The 26,290-nt window shown below is 46.9% G+C and overlaps 1 protein-coding gene across 1 annotated transcript in view; it reads right to left on the bottom strand.

Annotated features, from left to right (window-relative positions):
• TMEM163 (transmembrane protein 163) overlaps nucleotides 1-26,290 on the bottom strand; it is a 263,415-nt gene that overhangs the window by 4,541 nt on the left and 232,584 nt on the right. The window contains exon 5 of the mRNA XM_010853703.1: nucleotides 6,246-6,357. Within this exon, the coding sequence (XP_010852005.1) occupies nucleotides 6,246-6,357 (112 nt within the window). The remainder of the gene's footprint in view (nucleotides 1-6,245; nucleotides 6,358-26,290) is intronic.

Here is a 26,290-nt window from a genome sequence, read left to right on the forward strand (position 1 = left end):
ATCAAGTCATTCTTGTCAACCGTTCCCTCCAAGAGTCATGCTCCATCTACCCCCAGCCCAAGCCCCCCTCCTCCATTCCCTTCCCCTCCTGCCCACATCTCCCTCCTCACAATGATTCCCCTCGCAGTAGCCAGAGTGACCGTGGTAGTGGACAGCAGCCAAGAGCCTCCAGTAGGCAAGCTGCCCACCCTGGAACCTGTGCAGACTCTTCACGGCCGACAAGCCCTGCCGTGCGTGACCAGCCCCTCCAGCCTTGTGCACGTCAGGTCCCCCGACGTCCCCACCCCCTGTGCTCCGGCCACACTGGACTTGACCAGCCCCGCCCCCTGGACTCCTCCTCCTGGGGTCTCCCAGGCCGCCTCCTCCCCAGCCTGCACTCAGCCCCGACACACCCTCCTACCTTCTCGTCCTTGGCCCTCCTTCACTGTTTTCCAGGGCTCTTCATCACATGGTGTTTTGTTTGTTTGTTTGTTTGTTTTACCGTTTTTCTTTTTACAAACATCGCTCTCTTTCCCACCAGAAATGTAGCTTATAGATAGGAGTTTTGTCTCTTTCCTGCTGTATTCTGAGTCCCAGAATGGAGGCTGCCACTGTTCAGGGCCTTGACTGACTGCTGCGTTCATACTGAACTCACAGATGGACAGAAGGGCCTCAGTCTTGCTAAAAGGATGCCTACTCGCCGGGCTGAGCTATCCCAAGAGAGATGAGGCCTCCACGGCCCGGGCCCTGGGGTCTCCCTACCAAGGCAGAGCCTGCAGCTGGAGCTCCGGGTAGACAGCCACTGAGAGACAGAGGGCTTACTCCGGGACTTCGGGGTGTGGTTGGGGGCTGTATGGAAAGTCAACCTCCCCACTCCACAAGGTTCACACCTGGTGGACCTCTCCAACCCAGTACCACCTCAATATAGGCAACAAGGATGAGGAAAGGCAAACCCCTCTACCTTCCCCCAACTGGGGCCACATCCTCTGAAGGCCAGTCCAGGGAACTATGTGGAAAAGGAGGCCAGGACCTGCTGGGCGCCTGTGGCTGGTGAGGGCTGTTCCAGGCAGGCCTCTCCTGCCCCGCTGTGTGTACCTGGGGATCTCTGCCCACCGCCCATCGTGAGCCTCCCACCCCTCACCCACTGAGGCCTCCTTGATAGATAGCCAGTCTGACAAGGAGCTTCCTCTGGGTGTCCTGGGGGGAGCAGGAGGGCAGGGCTGGCGTGAGCTTCACCCGAGATGTGCCCCACCACACCAAGTCCCAAGGCCAGATCTCTCAGCCTTCCACCTCCCCGCCGTGGAGGCCAGGGGCAGGTGACTCCCTGGGTGCCCCTTCTCAGGGTGCCTGGGGCGAGGCTGCAGCCCAGGCCCCTGTGGTGTGACCTTCTGGGGCTCCTCCAGACTCACTCACCTCTAGATAATGAGGAAGTGGACTCTGCTTCCCTTCTGTCTCTGTTCTCCACGCAGCTCATGGAGCTGCTGCCCCTCCAGCCTTCGACCTCATGGGAAGCTGGGTGCCAGCCAAGTCTTTCCCAGCTCCTTGCATGTAGGGCACCTGGAACTTCCTCACTCTCTGACCCGCCCCTGATTTCAGCCTCTGCACATCACACCCTCCATTCTGCCTCCAGTCTCCCCAAGTAGGGGGACAGCAGGTCCACTTTGAGAACGGCGAGGTCATATTTCCCTCCTGTCTTCTGACACATCGTGATCGTCAGTGTTTCCCCTCTCCCATCATAAGAGTCTGGCATTCACCCACTTGCCTCTGGCTGTCCCTTGAATCCTCCTATTCTTTTTATTAATAACAAATGGAATCAGACCCTAGATGGCGCTAGTGGTAAAGAATCCGCCTGCCAATGTAGGAAATGCTGGAGACAAGTTCCATCCCTGGGTCAGGAAGATCCCCCGGAGAAGGGCATGCAACCCACTCCAATATTCTTGCCTGGAGAACTCCATGGACAAAGGAGGCTGGAGGGCTACGGTCCATAGGGTCACAAAGAGTCGGACACGACTGAAGCAACTTAACACACAAGCACGCACAGAATCCAAAAAGTCTCTGGAGCCCACATCTTCTCACAGAGGGCCACAGAGAGCATCCACAGATGCCATTACTCTGTCCAGGGGCTACCTGGGCTGGAGTTGATCTCTCAAGCATCCTCAAAGTTGGGGGAGTTCTGTGTCGAGGGGTGGCCGGGGAAAGGCAGAGACAGGAAGGAGATGGCCTCTGCCCCCGCAGACTAGAATCCTACACCCCTCTTGCTCCAACTTCATCGTGGGCACAGTAGCCCTGGAGCCCTCAGCGAGCCCGCTGGAGCTCAGTAAGTATAGAGAGTGAGGTTCCCCCAGACGGCCACTAGATGTCCACTCGCTCCACCAAATCACCGGGCTCAGCCAGCCCAGGACAATGCGGGGACCCACCTGCCCCTACAGGGGATGGAACTTTCACCTCGTTCACCCATCCCCTCCAGGAGCATCTGACCTTCTCTGCCCACCTTTGGTTATGGCTTATTTCAGCCGCACCTCTTGTGAGCCTGGCGGAAACACTGGAACCAGCACACCTGGACCAGGGGACAATTCTGTATCTGCCCTTCCGCATCCTCCAGGATTCTAGAGCCTTCCCAGCTACAGCCATTCCCCATGAAGGACCCTAAGCTCACAGCCCCAACCCACAGACCTCCCAGCTTACCAAAGCGGCCCACAAGGTCCCATCAGTCCCTTACCTCCGGGGCCCTGCCCTCACCTCCTATGGGGCCCCACCCCAAACTCCCATGCCCATAAGCTCATTCCCATGTCCCCTGTCAAAAGGCGAGGGTGGGATGATTTGAGAGAATAGCATTTAAACATGTCTATTATCATATGTGAAACAGATCGCCAGCCCAGGTTCGATGCATGAGACAGGGTGCTCAGGGCTGGTGCACTGGGATCACCCTGAGGGATGGGATGGGGAGGGAGGTGGGAGGAGGGTTCAGGATGGGGAACACATGTACACCCATGGCTGATTCATGTCAATGTATGGCAAAACCCACTACAATATTGTAAAGTAATTAGCCTCCAATTAAAATAAATTAATTAATTAAAAAACAAAAAACAGAGCAGCTGCAAAAGGTAAATGCTGTCATCACCTCAGAACACATAAGAACGTCTAAGGCGATCTTGATTAGAGGCTCTAACGGTCTGGCTTTAATGACTAGATAAGCATCTATATAATTAAGCACATACTGATTTTATGCAGAAAATTCTGATTCAAAGTTATTCATGTACTTGAAAAGCACCACAGGCTCTGGGTAGAGTCAGCCCAGGCCCCTCAACTCAGAGAGGTTTCCAGCTGTCTTGCGGGCAGCTCTGGAGCCAGAACCCTGGCCCCTCGAGGGTTTAGAACTGCCCCCAGGGACCTTGCCACAATCTTCCTCTGTCTGATTTGTAGTATTAACTTCCTGCACAAAATCATTTTGTCTTAAATAATACATAGCCAGCTTCAGCCTAGTCCTGATAGCCATGATCGCATGCTATCACATCACTAAATATCCAGAGCAAGAAAACCCAATTAGACATGATTTCCTGCACAGCATGGGGAAGTCTGGAATCCACCTGCACCCTGCTGCCCCTCTTTCCCTGGAGATATGCTTCCTGACTGTAAGGACAGGACCCAGGGACACCGGATCTGGTGGAGTCAGCCTGGCCCAGTGCACACACGGCCCCACCCATTTCACACACAACACCAGCTTGGGAAGCAGCTGCCTCACCAGGTGACAAGTGAGACCCCCCTGGCCTCTCGGCACCAGAAGCAATTTGCTGGACTTGCTTCCTTCTTGGAGAGAAAGCGCTTGGCCTGCTCCCCTTCCCTGGGCCAAGCCAACATGAACGGCAGGCCCAGGCCGGGGTCCTGAACCCTAGCCTGACCCCTTCCTCCCCAAGTGAGGACATAATTACAGATGGTTCTGCTAATCAATGAATGAGGAAAATCAGGATCCCAGACAATGCAATTAGCAGGAGGCTGTAATTACTACTGCATATTTTGCTGATACTCCCACTAAGTGAGGGATTGCAGAGTGTGCCAAACCTCCCCCCCACCCCCAGGCAACGAGGCTCATGGGACGGGCTTGGGGGTGGGGGTGCTGCCTCCACACTTTGCAACAGCCTTGCTCTGTCTCTCCTCAACCTCCACGGCCTGTTTATTCCTGAGCTCTGCCCGTTTTATAAACATCACCGACATTTCCTCAGTTCCCCAACATCCCAGCCCTCTGCCCTCACCCACTGAGGCCACCACCCCCTGGGCTCCCCAGAGACCTCTCCCTCCCGGAAGTTGCTCTGCTCTGTTCTCCACCTTGTTGGCCGGAAGGGTCATTTAGAAACATCCACCATGTCACCCCTCATCTGCTTAAATATTTAACAAAACATCCAAAATCCTGCGCTTGACCTGGCATACCGAATGCTCCACCCTTGCCCACCTGGCAGGGCCCCTCACCCTGTGACCCTTCCTCACAGGAACCCCCGACCCCCTCTCGAGGCCACAGGCTCCCTCCCACCTCGGTTCCCTCTGCCTGAGGAGTGCCTGTCTCCGCTTTGCCTATTTGTGGGACAATTTTCCCTTAAACTATTCACTCCTCCTTGTAATGACCCCTTCCTGAGGGTTCAGGAGGCAGATGGGAAGACCACTTATGTGTTTGGATAGTTTTGTAGGTGAAAACTATGGAATCCGGAGTCACTTCATTAGAAAACACATACTTATCATCAGGGACTTCTCTTAAAATGTTAAGGAAGGCCGCCTGTCATGGGAGAGGTCCCACTATTCTGAGAAGAAAGGGGTTAAGCCTCAGGGTCACGGGTGGGGAGGGGACAGGGCCTCCTGCCTGGCAGCTGGGGGCCATGGTCTGACTGCTGGGGCCTCCAGTCCAGCATCTCAGCTGTACTCAAACAAACAGAGAAAGTGCTGATGCTCTGTCAGCACAGAGGCTCTGTGACTTTAGGGTGTAATGTAGGACAGACTTATGGGAATAATGCAGGGCTTGCCAGGTGGTACTAGTGGTAAAGAACCCGCCTGCCCATGCAGGAGATGTAAGACACATGGGTTCAATCCCTGGCTGGCGAAGACGAAGATCCCTTGGAGAAGGAAATGGCAACCCACTCCAGTATTCTTGCCTGGACAATTCCATGGACAGAGGAGTCAGCTACAGCCCACAGGGTCGCAAAAAGTCAGACATGACTGGGTGACTAGCATGTACGCTGTGTTGACCAATGCAGCCTCCCCCCAGGCCCGCATTCCCATCCTTCATGTTAAGGAAATGCAGCCGCCCACACATGTTTGCATCCACATATTTCACATAGGTGGGACCTCTGAGGAGCAGGGAGTGGTTCTTTAAAAAGAAATCATGGGAATTCCCTGGTGGACCATGGTTAGGATTCAGTGTTCTCACTGCCAGGGACCTGAGTTCAATCCCTGCTCAGGGAACAAAGATGCCACAAGCCTCGTGGTACGGCTAAGGGGGAAAAAAAATCTTACAATCTCTGCTCTACTTTGTGCAGGTACATCCACCAGCCCACCAGCTAGGACCCTGTGACCGCTGACCCCAGGGCACAGGGGCGCACGTCTCTACTCCTGACCCTCAGAAACTTCACACGCTCTGGGATAAAGAGAACGAAAACAGCCGGGAGGTTGTGTTCATCACGTTTCTAGTTTACAAGCCAGCACTAGTGTGCAAAAATGGAAACGTGCTTTTCCTACTTTCACACACCCTTCTCCGTCTGCCCAAAGGCCACACAGGAGGCTCCTCCTGACCCACAGGACACAGAGGGACACGTAAACCTGGTTCGGGTTTTGAGCAAAGTACACATGGCTCATTTCCCCAGCGAAGCCCTGGTCACTGCTACCTGAACTCCCAGGTAAGGGGGAAATGGGTGTGGAGCACACACCAGACCTTCATAGAATCCAGGGAAGATGCTTACTTTTTATTTGGAGTGATGCACAACAAACAAGACTCTGGGAAGCCCTTTGTGCTCTATGATTAGGAGGCAAGCCCTGAGTTACCCTGTTAGGAGGTCTGGGTGGAGGTGCTTTAGGAAGAGCGTATTCAATTCCCAGGCACAAAACATCTGCCCTGATAGGGAACCCTGAGAATCACGAAACAGCCTGGGGAAGGGAGAACAGTGGGGAACAGATTCCAAGCTGTTGAGCTCTTCTGCAAGAGGAGCAGCTGAAAGTGACCCAAACAGCACCTTCCCTCACTGTGAGCTCAGCCCCCAGAGGCCAGGCACACTGGCCTTACTCACCATCTGTTATGAGTGCTCTGCTGGTCAGAACCTTCCCCAACATGAACTTCAGCACAGCCAGGATGCTGCACAGGATCCCACTTAAAATGGAGACGCTGAACAGGAAATCATCCTAGAAGAGGAAGTTCCAGATTTCAATGGTTCAGCTCATGCCAGAGCAGATCATCGGCAAACCACTGGCCTTTGCTCCCAGAATTAACAGTTGAGTTTGCTGCCACTCCAGCTTCCCTGGTGGCTCAGCAGTATTTACTGTCTGCTCACCGATGAAGGAGATGTGGCTTTGATCCCTGGGTGGGGAAGATCCCCTGGAGGAGGGCATGGGAACTCACTCCGGTATTCTTGCCTGGGAAATCCCGTGGACAGAGGAGCCTGGTGGGCTACAGTCTACGAGGGGGCAGAGTCACTTAGTGACTGAAGAACAATAGAGGCTGCCACCAGATGGGAGTATATTGCTTGCTTTTATACCTCAGTTACCTGTGTCACCAGAAACTGAAAAGGATGATCAGAAACACACAATCCAGATTTATATTTCTTTAGAAACCTCAGAAACCCATTACATATTCTTTTCTTGTAGGAGACTTCCCTTCCCACTATTCTGCCAAAATGGTTGGCAATCATTGATCAATAACGGAGTTGGTCAAAGTGCTAACAATAGTAACTTCTATGTAGAGTTTTCCAAGGATAAGTCAAAAAGCAGCTAATTGCAAAGTTTGGAACAAGTAAGTAGACCACCAGCTTAAGAACAGGGCCAACTGAACTTGCCACAGGGTCAATTACGGCTGATCAATATGGCTACTTCTGGCTGTATTCTTTCCTTAACTTCACAGAAGCAACTGGAAGTTCAAATATAGCTTTCAAGGTGGGACAAGGCATCTAAAAATATAGTTTGCTGTTGATGTTATCTTAGTACTTCCTCTAAGTTGTTAGCTCACCTTTGGAAGCAAGTGAATGAGTCACATGCCAAAGCGAGTAGAACTGTATCTATTGCCTGACAGCAGGGCCCATGGAAAACTCTCAGCTTAGGGCTCCCAGGCATCACTCCCATGAGATGCAGGCTCCAGATCCCCCAATATGAAAATGCCACTGCCAGCAGAAATCTGATAAAGCATCATATGTACTTGAAGAAGGGGTTTCCTAAGTGGTGCAGCAGTAAAGAATCTGTCTGCCAATGTAGGAGAAGCAAGAGATGTGAGTTCAATCCCTGGGACAGGAAGATCCCTGGAGAAGGAAATAGCAACCCACTCCAGTATTCTTGCCTGGAAAATCCCGTGGACAGAGGAGCCTGGTGAGCTATAGTGCATGGGATCACAAAGAGTTGGACACGACTCAGCATGCACACATGCATACTTAAAGAACAGAATTCCTTAAGCATTTTATTATTCAAATAACCAAGTAATAGAAAGCTAGGAAGACAGCCTGCTTCCCCAGGTTCAAACCTGAGTAAAGTGATTTGAAAAATCACCTCGCTGGAAACAGGGTATCTGCAAAGCACCTCCGCCACAACACTGATCAGTGGTAGTTGGCCTTAACGTACGTCCACAAATCCTTCAGTGCATCCCCCCAAAAGGCACAGCCTAATCCCCTGGTCCTTTGCATGTCAGCTCAACTCATGACTCAAATCTAACAGAATACAGAAAAGAGGAAAAACAAGTTTGGCCAGAAGGTTCATTTGGGTTTTTCCATAACATTTTAAAGAGAAACCCAAGCGAACTTCTTGGCCCACCCAACCATAACTTTATAGGCTAGAAACCACGCGAGTGAGCAAGGTGAGCCTGTCCACACACAATGATACTGCTACCACGTGCCTCCCAACAGGATGGGATGTGAGAAGGACACCTCTGGGTGTCCTGCCCCAAATCCATAACCTCAGTTGAATTGTGAAAAAAAAAAAAAAAAACAGTATTGAGGATGGTCTATAAAACACCTAAGTACTACTTTTCATACATGTCAAGATCATGAAAGACAAGGAACCACTGAGAAACCATCACAGGTTGGAGGCTAAGGAGATGTGAGGATAAAATGCCACAGAAATAGAAAAGGTCATTAGCAGGAAATCTGGGGAACTCAGTGCAGAGGCTGCAGTTCTGTTAACAGTGCTGTCATCTCATAATGTTCTTCCCAGGTGGCTCAGTGGCAAAGGACACGCCTGCCAATGGAGGAGATGTGAGTCGGATCCCTGGTTTGGGAAGATCCCTGGTTTGGGAAGATCCCCTGGAGAAGTAAATGGCAATCCCACTCCAGTATTCTTGCCTGGGGAATCCCATGGACAGAGGAACCTGGCGGGCTACAGTCCATGGGGTCGCAAAGAGTTGGACACGACTTAGTGACTGAACAACATCACCATCATCTCGTGGTGTGAGGAAGGGCACCTTGGTTATCTGCATGAGATGGTAACATTAAGGCAGGCTGGAGGAAGGGCATACAGGACCTCTCTGTAATGTCTTTGTAAGCGAAGTGAAAGCCGCTCAGTTGTGTCCAACTCTTTGCAACCCCATGGACTATACAGTTCAGGGAATTCTCCAGGCCAGAATACTGGAGTGGGTAGCCTATCACTTCTCCAGAGGATCCTCCCAACTCAGGAAGTGAACAAGGGTCTCCTGCATTGCAGGTGGATTCTTTACCAACTGAGTTATCAGGGAAACCCTGTCTTTGTAACTGATGCATAAATCTAAAACTATCCCAAATTTTGCAGTTTTTTAGAATAGTCACTGTATTAAAGTTTCAGTTCCTCAAAATCAGTAAGGACTATGCCAAACCTGGCCTCTTGGCAGATCCCAAGTCCCTGCTGTGTATGGACTGTGCATGGCAGTTACATAAGAGGGGGCTAGGGGTGGTGTTGGGGAATGATCCCCCGCCAACTCCCCCAATCAAAGCTTTCTTCATGTGGGAACTCAGTCTAATTAATTATGCAAGATGGTAGCAATAACTAGAACCAGACATGGAACAGCAGACTAGTTCAAAATTGGGAAAGGAGTACCTCAAAGCTGTAAAATGTCATCCTGTTTAACTTCTATGCAGAATACATCATGGGAAATGCCTGGCTAGATGAAGCTCAAGCTGGAATCAAGACTGCTGGGAGAAATAACAATAACCTCTCTAATGACAGAAAGTGAAGAGGAACTAAAGAGCCTCCTGATGAAGGTGAAAGAAGAGAGTGAAAAAGCTGACTTAAAATTCAAGTTTCAATAAACGAAGATCATGGCATCCAGTCCCATCACTTCTTAGCAAATAGATGGGGAAACAATTACAAACTTTATTTTCTTGGGCTCCAAAATCACTGCGGACCCAGAGTGCAGCCATGAAATTAAAAGACACTTGCTCCTTGGAAGAAAATCTATGACAAGCCTAGACAGCGTATTAAAAAGCAGAGACATCACTTTGCCAACAAAGGCCTATAGAGTCAAAGCTATGGTTTTCCAATAGTCATGTACAGATATGAGAGTTGGACCATAAAGAAGGCTGAGCACCAAAGAACTGATGCTTTTGAACTATGTTGCTGGAGAAGACTCTTGAGAGTCCTTTGGACAGCAAGGAAATCAAACCAGTCAATCCTAAAAGCCTAAACTGGGAGATTGAGACAGTAAGTACGGCGAGACCCCAGATTGAGGAGCTGAATTCTCACTGTGCTCACCCTCTGCCTGAAACCTTTATAGTTCCACCCAGTCTGCCCACAAAACCCTCATCCCTACCTTTTCAGAGACAGAGAAAGATGCGTTCACCCCATCCAAGCCCCAGGGAGCTGGGATTTGGGGTACCCCTCCCGCCCCCAGATGCACCTCGAGAAGAGCCAGTGGGCTTTGCTGGTCCTCCCCTGGCTCTGCTCACCTGGGGAGCTCACTGCTGAATGCAGGCTTGGCTGACAAAGGGCAGTGAGGCACCAGCAGATCTTTGCTCAAACTAGACGCCACTTCTCACTGGGGAAACAAACTGAGGCTCTCAGATCTCAATTTTCTCTTCCACAAAGAGCAGTGTGATACCCACAGCCGCTGGCAGGCAGCTGGTATGCAGTTAAATGTCGTAATTGTTGTTAACGGCACAAGATGCATGATCCACAAGCTAACTTATCTCACCAAACAGCCACATTAGGTGCTAATGGTGAGCCCCAGACACAGCATGGTAAGTACTCCTATACAGGAAACACAGGGACTTCATTACCTAGAGAGAACCACACTCAGTGCAATGTAAAGAAGCATAAGAGAAACTGGTTGGTGTCCGTGGTGACTTAACACGGGTGAAGGAGCCCTCAGGACCCACCCTTTACCTTGGAGAAGCTTTCCATGGACTGGAATACTGGAGGAACAGAGCAGGGGATTCCTGATGTAATAAAGTAGAAGCATCATATGATAATTAAAGGCACCCAAGCAGAAGGCTCAGTTAATAACTGTGTGACTCTGGGCAAGTCACTGAACCTCCCTCCCTGTAAGCACCTGTAAAAAAAAAAAAAAAAAGATCTACCACCCCTGGTGGCTGTGTAGTGTGTCCACAAGGATCAGCTGGAGCTGTTTCCCAGAATCCCCTTGCTAGGTGTTTCCAAGCCACACTCGGCCAGCAGAGACATCTGCAGGAGATCTGGAAAGTGGAGGTGATGCGGTGATCCCTTGTCCCTGAAGACAGCTGCAGGGCACAGCTTGCTGATCCACTGGCTCCTCTTAGTGGAGGCGGAAGAGCCACATCAGGCCCTCAGCTCTGCCAGCTCCCCTCGCTCCCCTCCTCCAGCCTTTCTGAGTCCTGGGCCAAGTGCTCAGTGTGTGGTTTCATGTCAAAAGCTTCTTCTGCAGATCAGATCACCCGTGTCCCTGAGGCTGAGACCCTGAGACTCAGATGCAGCTCCTTCAGGGTCTCTGGCAGTCCTGCTCTGCTTCCCTCTTGTTGGGGAGTCCCGCTAACTTCAGGCCCAGACTCTGAAGCAGGAGCCTCCTGCCATTCTGAAACAAAGCCCCATCCTGACCAGTTAAGAGTGGTTCTGCTTCCCTGCTTAAGCTTCACATATTACCTCATAAGGATATTCCGAAATGCTCCAACAGGGCCTGGCACAGAATAAATGATATATTTAAAAGTGCAGAAGCCAATGTGCCAAACTCAGGGTTTTCATGTCTGTGGATTATTCCCACCAACCAGTCTGCTCCCAGGATCAGCTCTGAGAGAACATCTGCCTTCCTCAAGTCTGGGAAAACAGAGACTGGGGCCACCTCAAAGCTTCATCAAGAGCTACAGGGCTTTGCCCACCACAGCTGCACTGATCTGCTTCAGACAAAATAAACTTTGTGGCCAGTCTCATGGAGGACTGGACTGGCACAGACCTGCCAATGCCCTCACCCTAAACCAGCTTTCAACATCCTAGAAGTCTGCTGGGAGTCTCCCAGCCAGAGCCCGCCTGGGTCTTCTCTCTTCCCCCAGCCTCCACATCTATGGTCAGCATGAGCATACTGTCAGAGAAGCAGTCATCAGCCTGCTCAAGGCATCGGTCCCTCCTATAGGCCTTTGTGTCCTCCCCAAATGCATCGTGTGGAAGCCCTAATCTTCCCCGTGATAGCACGTGGAGGCGGAGATGAGGGAGTGATCAGAAGTAGATCAGATCATGAGGATGGGGCCCTCGTGGTGGTATTAGTGTCCTTATAACAAGAAGAAAAAATCTCTCTCTCTCTCTTGTTCTCTCCACCTACACACAATGAAGAAAGGCCAGGTGAGGAAACAGTTCACAGGCAACTATTTGGAATCCAAGGAGTAATCCCTCACCAGGTACTGACCCTGCTGGCAACTTGATCTCAGAGTTCCAGTCTCCAGAAGCATGAGAAATAAATTCCATAAGAAATAAAAGCCACCAAGTCCACAGCATTTTGTTATGTCATCCTGAGTTAAGATGGTTCTGACTGTAACCTTCCTGAGAGTCGGGAAGCCAGATGAGACACGGCTGGTACATAAGGTAAATGCTACATAAGGAAGAGAAATTGCAATCCCGAGTAGGTATGCACCACTGATGGCTTCTCTCCAAGTGCACCCACGCCTGTCACGTCCCACTTAATCCTCACTGCCCAGTCAAGCAGCATCTGAAAGGTGGAGAGACAGATGCACAGCAGTGAGACGACCTGCCCAAGGTCACTCAGCTGGAAGCAGGACCTGAATTTGTTCCCAGCTGTAAACCTTACCAGGATGCCTCAACCATGGCCGCCTAAGCATCCTTCACATTACTGACTGTGGACCCTGTACAAACAGGGGGACAGGCATTTCCTCATTAGGCATTCTGTCTCCACTGTTGCAGTGCCGGGTCACTGTGGTTTCTCACAATTGGGTCATTACTAAACGGATAGAAATAAGTGAAAAAAGGTTCCAGACAACTAGCCACTCACTCAGAAGCCAACGATAAATGTATATTAAAGGTTAAAACGACATAAGTCATGTTCATTCTGGCAAGTTTCTTTATGACCTTGTAGTGGTGAAGGGCTTTATAACCATCTCAAAGGCATAAAAATTGATATAGTTGACTACATAGAAAATTAAAACATATGCAGAAGATAAGTTATACATACTTGGAAAAATGTTATCACAAAGGGTTAGTCTCCCTAATCTAGAAATCCAAAAGAAGACCAAGAAACTAATAGAAAATGGGCAAAAGACACGTGCAATAATTAAGCAAATGTTAAATGGCACCCCACTCCAGTACTCTTGCCTGGAAAATCCCATGGACGGAGGAGCCTGGTAGGCTGCAGTCCATGGGGTCGCTAAGAGTCGGACACGACTGAGCGACTTCACTTTCACTTTTCACTTTCATGCATTGGAGAAGGAAATGGCAACCCACTCCAGTGTTCTTGCCTGGAGAATCCCAGGGACGGGGGAGCCTGGTAGGAGGCCGTCTATGGGGTCGTACAGAGTCAGACACGACTGAAGCAACTTAGCAGTAGCAGTAAACATATGAAGATGCTTAAACACACTCATGAAAGAAACAAAAATTACACCAAGATACCATTTTCCCTCTAACCAAAAGGATTAAAAACTTCTACTCCTTGAAAGACACTATTAAAATAATGAAGGAAAGCCACGGATTGGGGGAAATTTTGCAAACACATTTGTTAAAGGACTTGAGCATGTACAACTCAATAAGAAGAAAACAGATGACTCAATTTTTTTTAATGAGTAAAAGCTTTGAACAAACACTTCACCAAGAAGATACATGACTAGCAAATAAGCAGATGAAAAGACAGCCAACATCAGTAGTCAACAGCGAAATGTAAATCAGGACCACTATGAGATATTGCTACATACTTATTAGAATTAGTAAAACTAGAGAAAGAATATCAATTGTGGTACAATTTGAAACAACAGGAACTCTCCTGGACTGTGAGGAGGAATATAAAATAGTACAGCCACTTTGCAAAAGAGATTGGCCAGGCCTTATAAAGTTAAATATAGACTTACCATATATTAATATTAGTTGCTCAGTCATGTCTGACTCTTTGCAACACAATGGACTATAGCTCACCAGGCTCCTCTGTCCATGGAATTCTCTAGGTAAGAATACTAGAGTGGGTTGCCATCTCCTTCCCCAGACCAGGGATTGAACCCGTCTCCCACACTGCAGGCAGTTTCTTTACTGTCTGAGCCATCAGGGAAGCCCATAGGACCCAACAATTCTGCTCATTGGTATTTATCCAAGAGAAAAAAAAAGCCTAAGTCCACACAAAAATCTGCACACCCCTGTCCTTAGCTACCATGTTCATAGCATCCAAAAACTGGAAACAGCTTAGATGTTCAATAAGTGATGGATAAATGAACTGTGGATAAACGGGTATCTGTTTGATGGATAAATTGCCAGGCAATTGAATAGTACTCAGCAATGAAAAAGGACTGGTGGTGCATTCAGTAAGAACACAGCTGCCTTGACAAGCAAATGCTGCATGAAAGAAAGCGGACATGAGAGAGTCCACAGTTCATGACTCATTTCTACTACATTCTGGAAAAGGAAAACCATGCTGACAGCTAGATCAGTAGCTGGGAAGAGGAATTAATTGATGACCACGAAAGTACATGATGGCACTTGTTGGAGTGACAAAAATATTCTCTACCTTCATTATGGTGGTAGCTCTGTAATTATAAACATCTATCAAAACCCATCAAAATATATGAGTGGAATTTTACTGTATGTACATTACATCTCAATAAAACTAATTAAAAAAAAAAAAGCAAAAGCAATTTATCTCAGGGATCCTGAGGTAATAATTACTAGTATTTATGCAATTCAGCATATGCACATTATTATAAAGGACATAAGTTCGTTGTCAGGACAGAGATCTAATCTAATCTAATAAAGATTAGATCAGAGGCTTGAGAGGTCAGTGGTGGAATAATGTACCCAGATGGACTGCCTTTGAGTCTCATGAATTTCCTCCACTGATGTGTTTCCACCATCTGGGTGAGTAAACTTCCTTTTATAGACTCATCTCCAGTGTTTGCACCTCTATTAAGCATTTCTTGACAATGTTTCCACTCCATGAGCCCCTGGAACCATGTTCTCTGAGCTCCTGTGACCCCACCTTCCTTCACTGTCCCCCTCTCCTGTGAGCTGTGTGGAAAGGTCCTTTTTCATCCACCCCAGGAGCTATACCCATTGCAATTTAAAAAAAAAAAAAATCTGTGCTGTGAACTACTATGCTGCAGAGAGAGACACCAAAATCATAATCAACAAAGTCTTTTACAAGCAGTTTTAATGGAAGCTGCAGAAGCATTTATCCACATAGCTGTCATCTTGACCCTCCATGGAAGTATGGAGCATAAGCTTAAAAATCTAAGTGGTAAACGCTTGCCTGGGTTGGTGGGGGTGGGGAGAGGAGAGGGTTAAGCTGGCTGATTTCCTCATGATCAAACCGGGGTGCTGGAATGTACCTCAGAGTGGGAAGAAACACCACCCCAGTTCCCGAGCACCAACTGTGACCCTGGACTGCTGGACAGAGGACATCAGTGAGGGCAAGCCTGAAATTCTGCGACATAGAAGAATCTTGGTTTGACAGACACTCACAGCCTCACTCACACTCGAAGATGTCAGACACGAGCTGGGTCTGAACATCCCCCTCTGCTGCCTGCAGCCAGGGATGTGGGACACGAGGACTTGACTGTGGCTGCCGCCCCAGGCCCACCCCACCACCCCATGGCCTACCCCAGACCTGCAAAGTGCCTCCTGCCTCTTTGAGCAATCACCCACGACTCCCAACCCAAACTTCAGACCAGCCTAGGAGAAGACACCCCCTCAGCCTGTCCTCCACAAGGCCTCTACTTTCCAGAGAGCATGTGATAATGGTCAGTCCATCTGAGGGGCATACTTTTATAAGAGCCAGTAATGCCTTTACTCTGTAATGTTCTAACTTTGTTGATCCCCAAATGGAAGAAGAAACACCTTTACTCAGTGGGATGAATCATTCAGAGAGGAATTCCAGAAACCTGATAGACCCCTACAGTATGAAAAACTCTTCACCGCAAACTCTGATTTATGCCAAGACTAATCCTGTCTCAGCCGAGAGATCAGGCCGTAGAGATCATGCTCCTTCCCCAGCACCCCCTCTCCAGTACCCCCCACACTGGCCAGCATCACCACCACCAGCCCCCCAACTCTGGCCTACCACCCGATAAGGGAGGGCATGCTGTCTGTATAAACATGAAGTGGTCTGAAAAATACAGAGCATTGGAACTGGAAAAGCACGGGTCATATAACCCATGCTTCAGGAGGGGAAACAGGCTTGGGAAGAGCAGGTTACTCCCCAAAGAAAGCACTCTTTGCCTCCTTCTCAGCAGCCTGGCATCACCAACCCCTTATAATTCTTTAAGTCCAGGCTAGAATACAGCAACAAGGCTAATTTTAGGATTCAAAAGCAATCAGGGCAGAGCTGATAAAAGCTGATCTGGGGAGGATCTTTGTGCTGACGTGTGACTTGTACACTAGCTCAGGAGACCATGGTCAGCCAGATCTGGGTCTCAGTCAGCTTTTTCCGGGAGGACACAGGGTCCTTGCACTGCCCACCACACACAGCCTGCTGACCTGGTAGATAAGAATACTGACAACTTGATGCTGTTGATAGTATGATGATCTTTTCCAGCTCATCTCAGTGAAATCAAACCAAATCAAACCCATTGGACGAAGCTGACTCCTCTACCCTCACGTTTATCGCTTGCTCCTTCTCTCACACAGCTCCAGCCACTTCAGCCTCCTCTCTGCTCCTCAAACACACTGAGTGTGCTCCTGCCTCAGGACTTTTGCACGTGCTGTTTCTACTCACTCCCCTACTTCTGTCACATCACAGCTCACGTATCACCTTCTTGGTGAGACTGTTGTTTAATCACTAAGTCATGTCCAACTCTCTTGTGACCCCATGGGCTCCAGCACACCAGGCTACCCTCTCCTTCACCATCTCCCTGAGTTTGCTCAAACTCATGTCCATTGAGTCAGTGATGCCATCCAAGCATCTTATCCTCTGTCGCCCTCTTCTCTTCTTGCCCTCAATCTTTCCCAGCATAAGGGTTTTTTCTAATGAGTCGGCTCTTCACATCAGATAGCCAAAATATTGGAGCTTCAGCTTCAGTCCTTCCAATGAATATTCAGGGTTGATTTCCTTTAGGATTGACTGGTTTGATTTCCTTGCTGTCCAAGGGACTCTCAAGAGTCTTCTCCAGCACCACAGTTCCAAAGCATTAATTCTTCGGCACTCAGCCTGCTTTATGGTTCAACTCGCACATCCGTACATGACTAGTGGAAAAACCACAGGTTTGACTAGATGGCTCTTTGTTGGAATAGTGATGTCTCTGCTTCTTAATTCACTGTGCAGATTTGTTACAGCCTTTCTTCCAAGGAGCGCGCCTCTTTTAATTTCATGGCTAGTCACCGCCTGCAGTGATTTTGGAGCCCAAGAAAATAAAAGCAGTCACTGTTTCCACTTTTTCCCCTCTATTTGCCATGAAGTGATGGGACTAAAAGCCACGATCTCTGTTTTTTGAATGCTCAGTTTTAAGTCAGCTTTTTCACTTTCCTCTTTCACCTTCATCAAGAAGCTCTTTAGTTCCTCTTTGCTTTCTGATGGTCCCTGACTAATAATCCTCCCCTATATTCTAACCTGTTTTTTCTGATAGCACTTTTCACATTTAAACACATATTGACTATTTAAATTTAAAGTTAATATAACTGAGACTTCCCTAGTGGTCCAGTGGTTAAGAATCCACTTGCTAACGCAGAGGACATGGATTGGATCCCTGGTCCTGGAATATCCCACATGCCTCGGGACAACGAAGCCTGAGCATCACAACTACAGAGTCCATGAGCCACAGTGAAAGATCCCTCATCAGGGAACAAAGATCCTGCACGCCACAGCTAAGACTGAACAAAGCCAAACAAATAAATACTTTTTTTAAACAGTCACTGGGCCAGTTCCAGCACACAGCACACTGTAACCGACACTGTGACAGCAGCCAGAACGGCTGAGGCCCCCACCCTCGTCACTCCCACCAGTGTCCTATATGTCAACAGGGAAGTGCGGGTGTGAACTGACACCTGGAAATCCAACTCACCTTCTGACAGATCCACACCATCACATGAAACGGGCCATTTCTGGCTGGCCAGCCGCCAGCAGCAGTCTCTAACACTGTGACACTGAGTTTCTCCATGCCCCCCTGCCACCCCCCACATTTCCCCATACAGTCTCATCTCAAAGCACTTTGACTCCTGGTATTGCTCACAGAAGAACATTTGGCAGCACTGCCATTTTTTCTGCAGTGCCACTTGTCACCTCCTATATTCAGTTTATGCCTTATCATAGGTGACACTGTTGGTTGCAATGCCAGGTCACAGGGAGCTGTGGCCACTAACACCAACCAGAGGTCACGTCTGGAAATTCAGACTGTCTATTCCCCCAGAGACCAACACTCTCCCTTTTCATAAGCTGTGTGGCAGCTGGGGGTGGGGGAGAGTGTGGAGGCTCACTTGCTATGTCTGCAAAAAAAAAAAGTGTCCTTTGCTTTCATAATGAGGACAATTTTCAAACCCTTCTGACACTACATGTGTTCTAGAATTACCCAGGGAAATGCGAGTGCTGGCTGAATAAGAAATGTGTATCGATTTATGGCCCCAGGTGAAATTAAAAGTCACTCTCATCCCTAGATCTTTTCATCGCCCCCTTCCCCACCCCACCCCGGCCGATGAGAGAAGATGGCAGACGTGGAGGAAATGACACCAAGCACGAGCCTGCAATTTCCCCTGGTTATTAAATTATATTGACAAATTGCCATGGAGTCACATTAAATGACTTCACAATTTTTAAATTAGCATCAAGCCATTCTGATGTTGGGAGGGTAGAGAGTTGGTGTTTAGATAACCAGGTTAGAAGCCAGGAGGTTCTGCAGAGAGTGGATGTCGGGGTCACTGGCAAGCTTACAGGACAGACTGGGAGCTGGAGTCCTGGCAGTTCCTGGCCGCACTGGCCAACCTGACTGTGGAGTCCCTGCAAAGGCTTGGGAGGGAAGCAGATGTCTGGCTCCACCGGCATCATGAAACTGCGTTTGGCGGGGTCACAGGATGCAGGAGAGGACAGACAGGCAGTGTTGACTGAGGCACCACGACTGCCTCAGTGACAAGAGGGCACTCTGAAGTGCTTGGCTTCCACTCCCAGACGCAGCCTGGCTTCTGTTAAGTGAAGCATCTGTCTGATTGTCATTTTCTTTTTTTCTTGCCTTTCTTTTTTTGAGGGGGCCACACCTTGTGGTTTGTGGGGTCTTCGTTTCCTGACTAGGGATTGAACCCGGGTCCACAGCAGTGAAAGCCCAAGTCTTAATAACCACTGGACCACCGGGGAATTCCCTGATTGTTCTTTTCTGATACAAGATAGGAGCACAAGGCTCACTGGGGAACAAGCACTCTAATCCCTGGACAAAGCCACAGACTCTGAGATGAGCCATCCTGCTGGGCTCACAATCTTCCTGCCCATCATCACCAGGTATTTTAATACCTCTGGGGTTCCCTAAAACCAGGACCAAGTTAACATCCCCTCAGCTAAACCCTCATGACAGAGGCGCTGCTGCTGCTGCTGCTGCTAAGTCGCTTCAGTTGTGTCCGACTCTGTGCGACCCCATAGAGAGCAGCCCACCAGGCTCCCCCATCCCTGGGATTCTCCAGGCAAGAACACTGGAGTGGGTTGCCATTTCCTCCTCCAATGCATGAAAATGAAAAGTGAAAGTGAAGTCGCTCAGTTGTGTCCACCTCTTAGCAACCCCATGGACTGCAGCCTACCAGGCTCTTCCATCCATGGGATTTTCCAGGCAAGAGTACTAGAGTGGGGTGCCATTGCCTTCTCTGCCACCCTTGAAAAGCTCTGTTCTGCAAAGGAAGCAGAATCTGCTGGCTGACTGCTTTTGCTCCCTTTGTTAATATGAATACCATGCCAATAATGTCACATCAACACTCCAGGATCAGACTAGAGAGTTCCTTATATAACAGTCATATAAAAAAGGAAAAGTGAAGCTGCTCAGTTATGTCCAACTCTTTGCAACCCCATGGCCTATAGCCTACCAGGCTCCTCCGTCCATGGGGTTTTCTAAGCAAGGGCACTGGAGTGGGTTGCCATTTCCTTCTCCAGGGGATCTTCCCAGCCCAGAGATCAAATTCGGGTCTCCCACACTGCAAGCAGATGCTTTACCCTCTGAGTCATATAAGCACGTATTATTATCAATCCCCATTAGAGACAACACTCTTTTCCTAAGGCTTAATAAATTACTTTATTTTAAATCATCAGAAGATACCTGCTCAGTTGAAACCACAGCCTCCAAACTGAAAGGTTAAATTCATGCCCCTATGATCAGTTCACACAACCAGTCAATGACACTGATAGTATTCAAACCCCTATCTATCCGATTGAAAATCTATCACCCTTCATCTGAAGAAATGGCCCTGAATCCCAAGTTTGGCTAAATAAAAGCAGAGGAATAATTCACAATGCTAATAGGACTGCTTCATATATGTGAAAATGCCTAAAAAATCAGTTAAAGACGGTGGATTGAAAACACATAGTCAGCTTTTGTGGCCACTGAATGGTAGCACAGGAGTTTTTTCTTTTTTCTTTTTAAAGGCATGAACCCACAAGGACAAAGCAAACAGGAGAAGGGATAACAGAAGAATGGTAGCTGCCTTAGAGGTACAGGGAATGGTGGACTCTAGCACAGAGGGGGCGGTAGAGAAACAAGATGTCAGAACTCCCAAAGGCTCAAAAATCAAAGCTACTTACTAGGCACTCCTAGAAAAGGCGGGAAAGATCTGAGACCAAGAGCAGGAGGACTCACTATGTCCTTCAGAGGCCCACAGCCCTCCCCACTTCCCAGAGGGTGATGACATTGCTCCCCAGTAGGAGAGAATGCATACTCATTGCAGAGAGCAAAATAAAGGGTCTCTGCACTGGGCTCACCAGGCTCAGCTGAAGCAGGGGTTACCACGCAGAAAAGACAGAGTTGAGGGAGTGTACCTACCGCCTTGGGAAGTTGACTAGCCCACGAGAACAGAGAAAATGACTTTAGGAACATAAGATAAAATATATAATAGATCATAAAGGAAATCAGTTAACAGACATTTAATAAAATATTTTAAAAACCTGTGCTTTGATAGATTTCCCAGGTGGCGCTAGTGGTAAAGAATCTGCATTCCAATGCAGGAGATGATACGACAGGTTCGATCCCTGGGTTGGGAAGATTCCCTTGGAGGAGGGCATGGCAACCCACTCAAGTATTCTTCCCTGGAGAATCCCATGGACAGAGGGGCCTGGTGGGCTACAGTCCATAGCATCACAAAGAGTCAGACACAACTAAAGCAACTTAACATGCACCCACAGCCAGTTGACACGTTAAATTGACCATGGCACTGGGTAACACACTCTCATCAGAGAGTTACCCCAAGAGCAGCTATTGGGCGTAAAGAACCTGCATTGTTCCTCACACTTAAACATACTGGGGCTACATCAGAAGGGCTTACTAGGCACAGTTTACACGGCAGAGGGTAGCCCGAAATCTGAAAGTTTAACACCTAAAAGAGACAATGTGGAAAAGTGCCATGCAGAACAGCCTTCCAGGCAAATGGGCTTTGCTAGCTCCTTACATGAATGAATGTTTGTCTCTCCCATAGTTTGGAAACAAAGCTCTCCCATAGTTTGGAAAAAGAAAAACAATATGCCAACAGCAAAACCTAAAAAGGAAAAGAAACAAACATGAAATCCACTTAATCACCCCCAAAAGTGAGTGTGAACAAAATAAAGATGAGAGCTTAATGAACTAGAAAGCAAATCAACTTGATCTACATAATCAAAAGCAGATTTTATTTTAAAGGTAAAACTTTTGGCAAGCTAGCTTCAGAGACAAAAAGAGCATCAAAAAACACAAGCAATAAGAGGGTACAGAAGTACTGATGAATTAGAGATCTTTAAATTATATGAGAATAATACAAACAACTTTAATGCAGTAAATTTGAAGGCCTAGATAAAATGGGCAATTTTCTACAAAAAACAAATTTTGAAAAATGTTCCAAAAACAAAAACTATAAAATATTTGAGATGGCAAGAAAAAAGCCTCAATAACAATAACGATGATGCTAATAATAGAAACCACAAACACCTATCATTAAGACTAACTGTTGAACAGTTTTTAAGACCCTTTTTATGTCTATTAACTGAATTAAGTCTTACAACGATATGAAAGAGACGCTAATGTTTATTTTACAGATGAGAAAACTGGAAACAGAGGTAAAGTAAGTGGTCCCAGGGCCACAGCTAATTTACGTGGGCAGCCTGGCCCCAGAGTTCACCATCTTAACAGATGACATCCTTCACTGTCTCTCCAAAGAGCAGCAGCCCTAGTTTTGCAGATCAGCTCGACTAAAACCTAAAGGAACAAGTAATTCCTACATTATAATCAGTACTCCAGAGCACAGAAAATGAAGAAAAGTTTACTCAGTTCATTATATGTGACACACAAGGACAGGAGCTTTACACCAATGTCACTTATGAACACAGAGGCAAAATTCCTAAATGAAATAGTAAGTGGAAACCAGCAATAGACTAAAATGATAAGAATATCTGACCAAGCAGGATTCACTTGAAAGTGCAGATCAGATCAGATCAGTTCAGTCGCTCAGTCGTGTCTGACTCTTTGCGACCCCATGAATCACAGCACGCCAGGCCTCCCTGTCCATCACCAACTCCCGGAGTTCACTCAGACTCACGTCCATCGAGTCAGTGATGCCATCCAGCCATCTCATCCTCTGTCGTCCCCTTCTCCTCTTGCCCCCAATAGTGCAAGGATGCCTTAATATTAGAATACTGATTAATTAAAATATGAACATGTTAAAGAAAAGAAACATCTCAGAGTACACAGAAAAGATATTAAAAATTCCACATTTCTTTGTGATTTAAAAAACAAACAAACAAATCCTTTGCAAATAAGAAATGTAGCCATTGCTCCGAAATCAGCAGCAAACCATTCAATATTGTACTAAAGATCTTGGCTAATAAACAACATAAGACAAAAAGAGAAATATTAGAACTGGAAAGAAAAAAATAAACCGTCATATGATATAGCCAAAATAATTAACTGAAAAGTGAAACTAATTTTAAAAATCAGCAAGGTTACAGGCTAATGAAATCAATATTCAAATATCATTACCTCTTTTATGCAGTAATAATTTAGAAAATGAAATAAATATAAAGCAGCAAAACTTACAAACTATAAAGGTAATGCCCTAGCAAAAAGGTCTAAGGTCCTCACGGAGATAGATGAAATGGAGGAGAGAGTTAAATAGCTAAAAAAAGAAAATTTCTCTCAAAACTAATGAATTGAATGCAACTCACAATACTCCAAAAGGATTTTTCATCCCACTTGTCAAAATGACTTCAAAATTCATATGGAGTATTACAAATGCAACATTAGTCCAAACCTCTTCGAAAACCCTAGAAGAGAGGGTGACTGAATGTTAAGACTTACTGTAATTACAGAAATTCTAAAAGTATGGCACTAGAACAGAATGAACTGACAGATCCATTGAACCTCAAGTATGAAATTCAAAGCCAGTCACACACCCATGGGAATGTGTCATATGATGGACATGGTGTTTGAAATGGTATTGGGAAAGCAGTATAATCACCTCAGGTGGGGGCGGGGTGAATCAACAAAATTGAATATCTAACGGATACCAAACACAAAAGTAAACTCTAGATGAACTAAAGGCCCAATCTTAAAGTCTAATTTCTTACATGTATCAAAAGAAAATAAGGTAAAGATATCTTTACAGCATCCGAGCAGTAATGTATTTTTCTTTGTAAACCAAAATGTAAGCTTTATTACCATTAAAGATGATGTTGGAGAACATGGCTTAGATGTGTGCCAAACTGGTTTCCAAATCTGAGCTCCATTAATTATTCAGACAAGAAAAGCACAGGTCCTCAGCAAAGCATCCACCTGCAATGCAGGAGATGCGAGTTCAATCCCAGGTCAGAAAGATCCCCTGGAGAAGGAAATGGCAACCCACTCCAATATTCTTGCCTGGGAAATCCCATGGGCAGAGGAGCTTGATGGGCCATAGTCCATCGGTTGGCAAAGAGTTGGACACGCTGAGCACACGTGCATCCCAGTGGAGGAAGAGCCTCTGCATCAAATGAGCAAAGGTTAAGAGAACTTGTGCTGTCTACAAAACTGCAGATCTCAAATAGAGATAGAGAGAGGCCCTTCTCCCTAATACACGGATCAGATAAGAAAGCCACTTCTTCCCTGGGGTAGAGATAGGCCAAGATTATTTTAAAAGAAGATTCTTTCATACAAATGGAAAGAGCAGGAATGAGAAATAACTGTTTACCCTAATAAAACCTAATGCAGACTCTCAGTTTCTATTATTGGAGGATTATGCATAAACTCATGGATGGATTTATTCATTTATTCACATTCACGCATTATTATTATCTAATTCACAGGAGTAAAAGCATTCTTAACCCCCTACCTTCTCCAGCAAAACACAACCACCACAATCCCACAGAGGAAAAGACTGGTAAATTTCATGACACTTAATAGGCAAGATGAGGGCAAAGGGCTATGTCTAAAATTGTATACAATTGCAACTTGTATACAGTAAGACTGGTACACAGAACATATGAATAACTCCTAAGAATGAATAAGAAAAAGACAACAACAGAAAAATGGGCAAAGTAGCAGTTTATAAAAGAGGAAACAGACAATAAATATACTTTTTAATGTATAATTGATTTCACCAATAATCAAGGGAAAGCAGACTAAAATGAGTATCATTTTTCTCTCATTAGACTGGAAAACTGGGAAGTGTGAAGGTTATCAAATACAGTGACAGTTGAGAATGTAAACTGGCGCAGCCACACTCAAGGGCAAGTTGGCAGTACCTATTAAAACACACACACGTCCTCTACTATCCAAAAACTCCTCTCCAAAACACTGTTCTCAAAAACACCATCTGGAACCTATTTGCAGGGCAGGAATATAAATGCAGACTTAAGAGAATGGACAGGTGGACACAGTCGGGGAGAGGAGGGCAGGATGAACTGGGAGAGCAGCACTGACATATACACACTCAGTTCAGTTCAGTCGAGTCACGCAGTCCATGTGTAACACAGATGCCAGTGAAAGCTGCTGTATAGCACAGGGGGCTCAGCTCGGCACTCTGTGACGACCTAGAGGGGCAGGCTAGTGTCTTTGGATGGGGGAGTAAGAGGGAGATTCAAGAAGGAGGGGATATACATACTTACAGCTGATTTACTATGGTGTATAGCAGAAACCAACATAACATTGTAAAGCAATTATACTCTAATTTTTTTTAAAGATACAAATGGATTTGCAAAACAGAAATAGAGTTACAGATATATTATGGAAGGTAAATTTATGGTTACCGGGGGTAACAGTGGGAGAAGAATAAATTGGGAATTGGGATTGACATATACACATTACTATATATAAAACATAACTAATAAGGCCCTCCTGTATAGCACAGGGAACTCTACTCAACACACTGTAATGATCTATATGCGAAAAGAACCTAAAAATGAGTTGGACATATGTATATGTGTAACTGATATATGTATATGTGTAACTGATGCACTTTGCTGTACACCTGAAATTAACACAACATTGTAGATCAACTACACTTTAATAAAAAATTTTTTTAAAGAAAGAAAAAATAAACACCATCTGCCCATACTACATAGTACCATGATAGTACAACAAGGTTCATTCTAACAGCTTTGATACAGTGACAAAGCTGGAAATTACCCAGTGTCCACCAATGGGAGAGAGGTGCATGAATCTATATGAGGGGCAATTAACATCATCAATGACCTAAAGGAACCAGAGATATGGAGTGCCTCACCCTTGTATCACCTTTTCACATACATCTCTAGAACCACAGCACAGAAAACTCTAGGATATAAATGGATGGCGGGGGCGGGGGTTTGAGACAAGCCAGCTTTGCAAGCAGAGTTTCTTTCACAGAAGGTCAGTAAGTGTCCAGAGCAAGGTCCCAGGTAATCTCTGCTTGGATTTCCTTGAGAGATAAGCTCCTCTTAGTTACAACCTTTTCCTACATGTGGCTCTAGCCTGTTGCCTGGTAGGGACAATAGCCTCATGCATGCAGCCCATTTACTGAGTTTCTGCTACATGCAAGGCTAAGTCATCAAAGAGCCGACAGTCTTCTCAAGGAGACAAGTAGACAGGAAATTACACTATGGTGTGCCCAGCAATCAACAGGAGGTGTCATGGGAGCAGGGCGCCTATATTGGAGTGGGGTGGTATTTGGATAATGCCAAATGGAGATGGGCGGAGAAAGCAATGGCACCCCACTTCAGTACTTTTGCCTGGAAAATCCCATGGACGGAGGAGCCTGGTGGGCTGCAGTCCATGGGGTCGCTAGAGTCAGACACAACTGAGCGACTTCACTTTCACTTTTCACTTTCATGCATTGGAGAAGGAAATGGCAACCCACTCCAGTGTTCTTGCCTGGAGAATCCCAGGGACAGGGCAGCCTGGTG

Source organism: Bison bison, unplaced genomic scaffold (assembly GCF_000754665.1).
Source record: "Bison bison bison isolate TAMUID 2011002044 unplaced genomic scaffold, Bison_UMD1.0 scf7180017864330, whole genome shotgun sequence".
Lineage (NCBI taxonomy): Eukaryota > Metazoa > Chordata > Mammalia > Artiodactyla > Bovidae > Bison > Bison bison.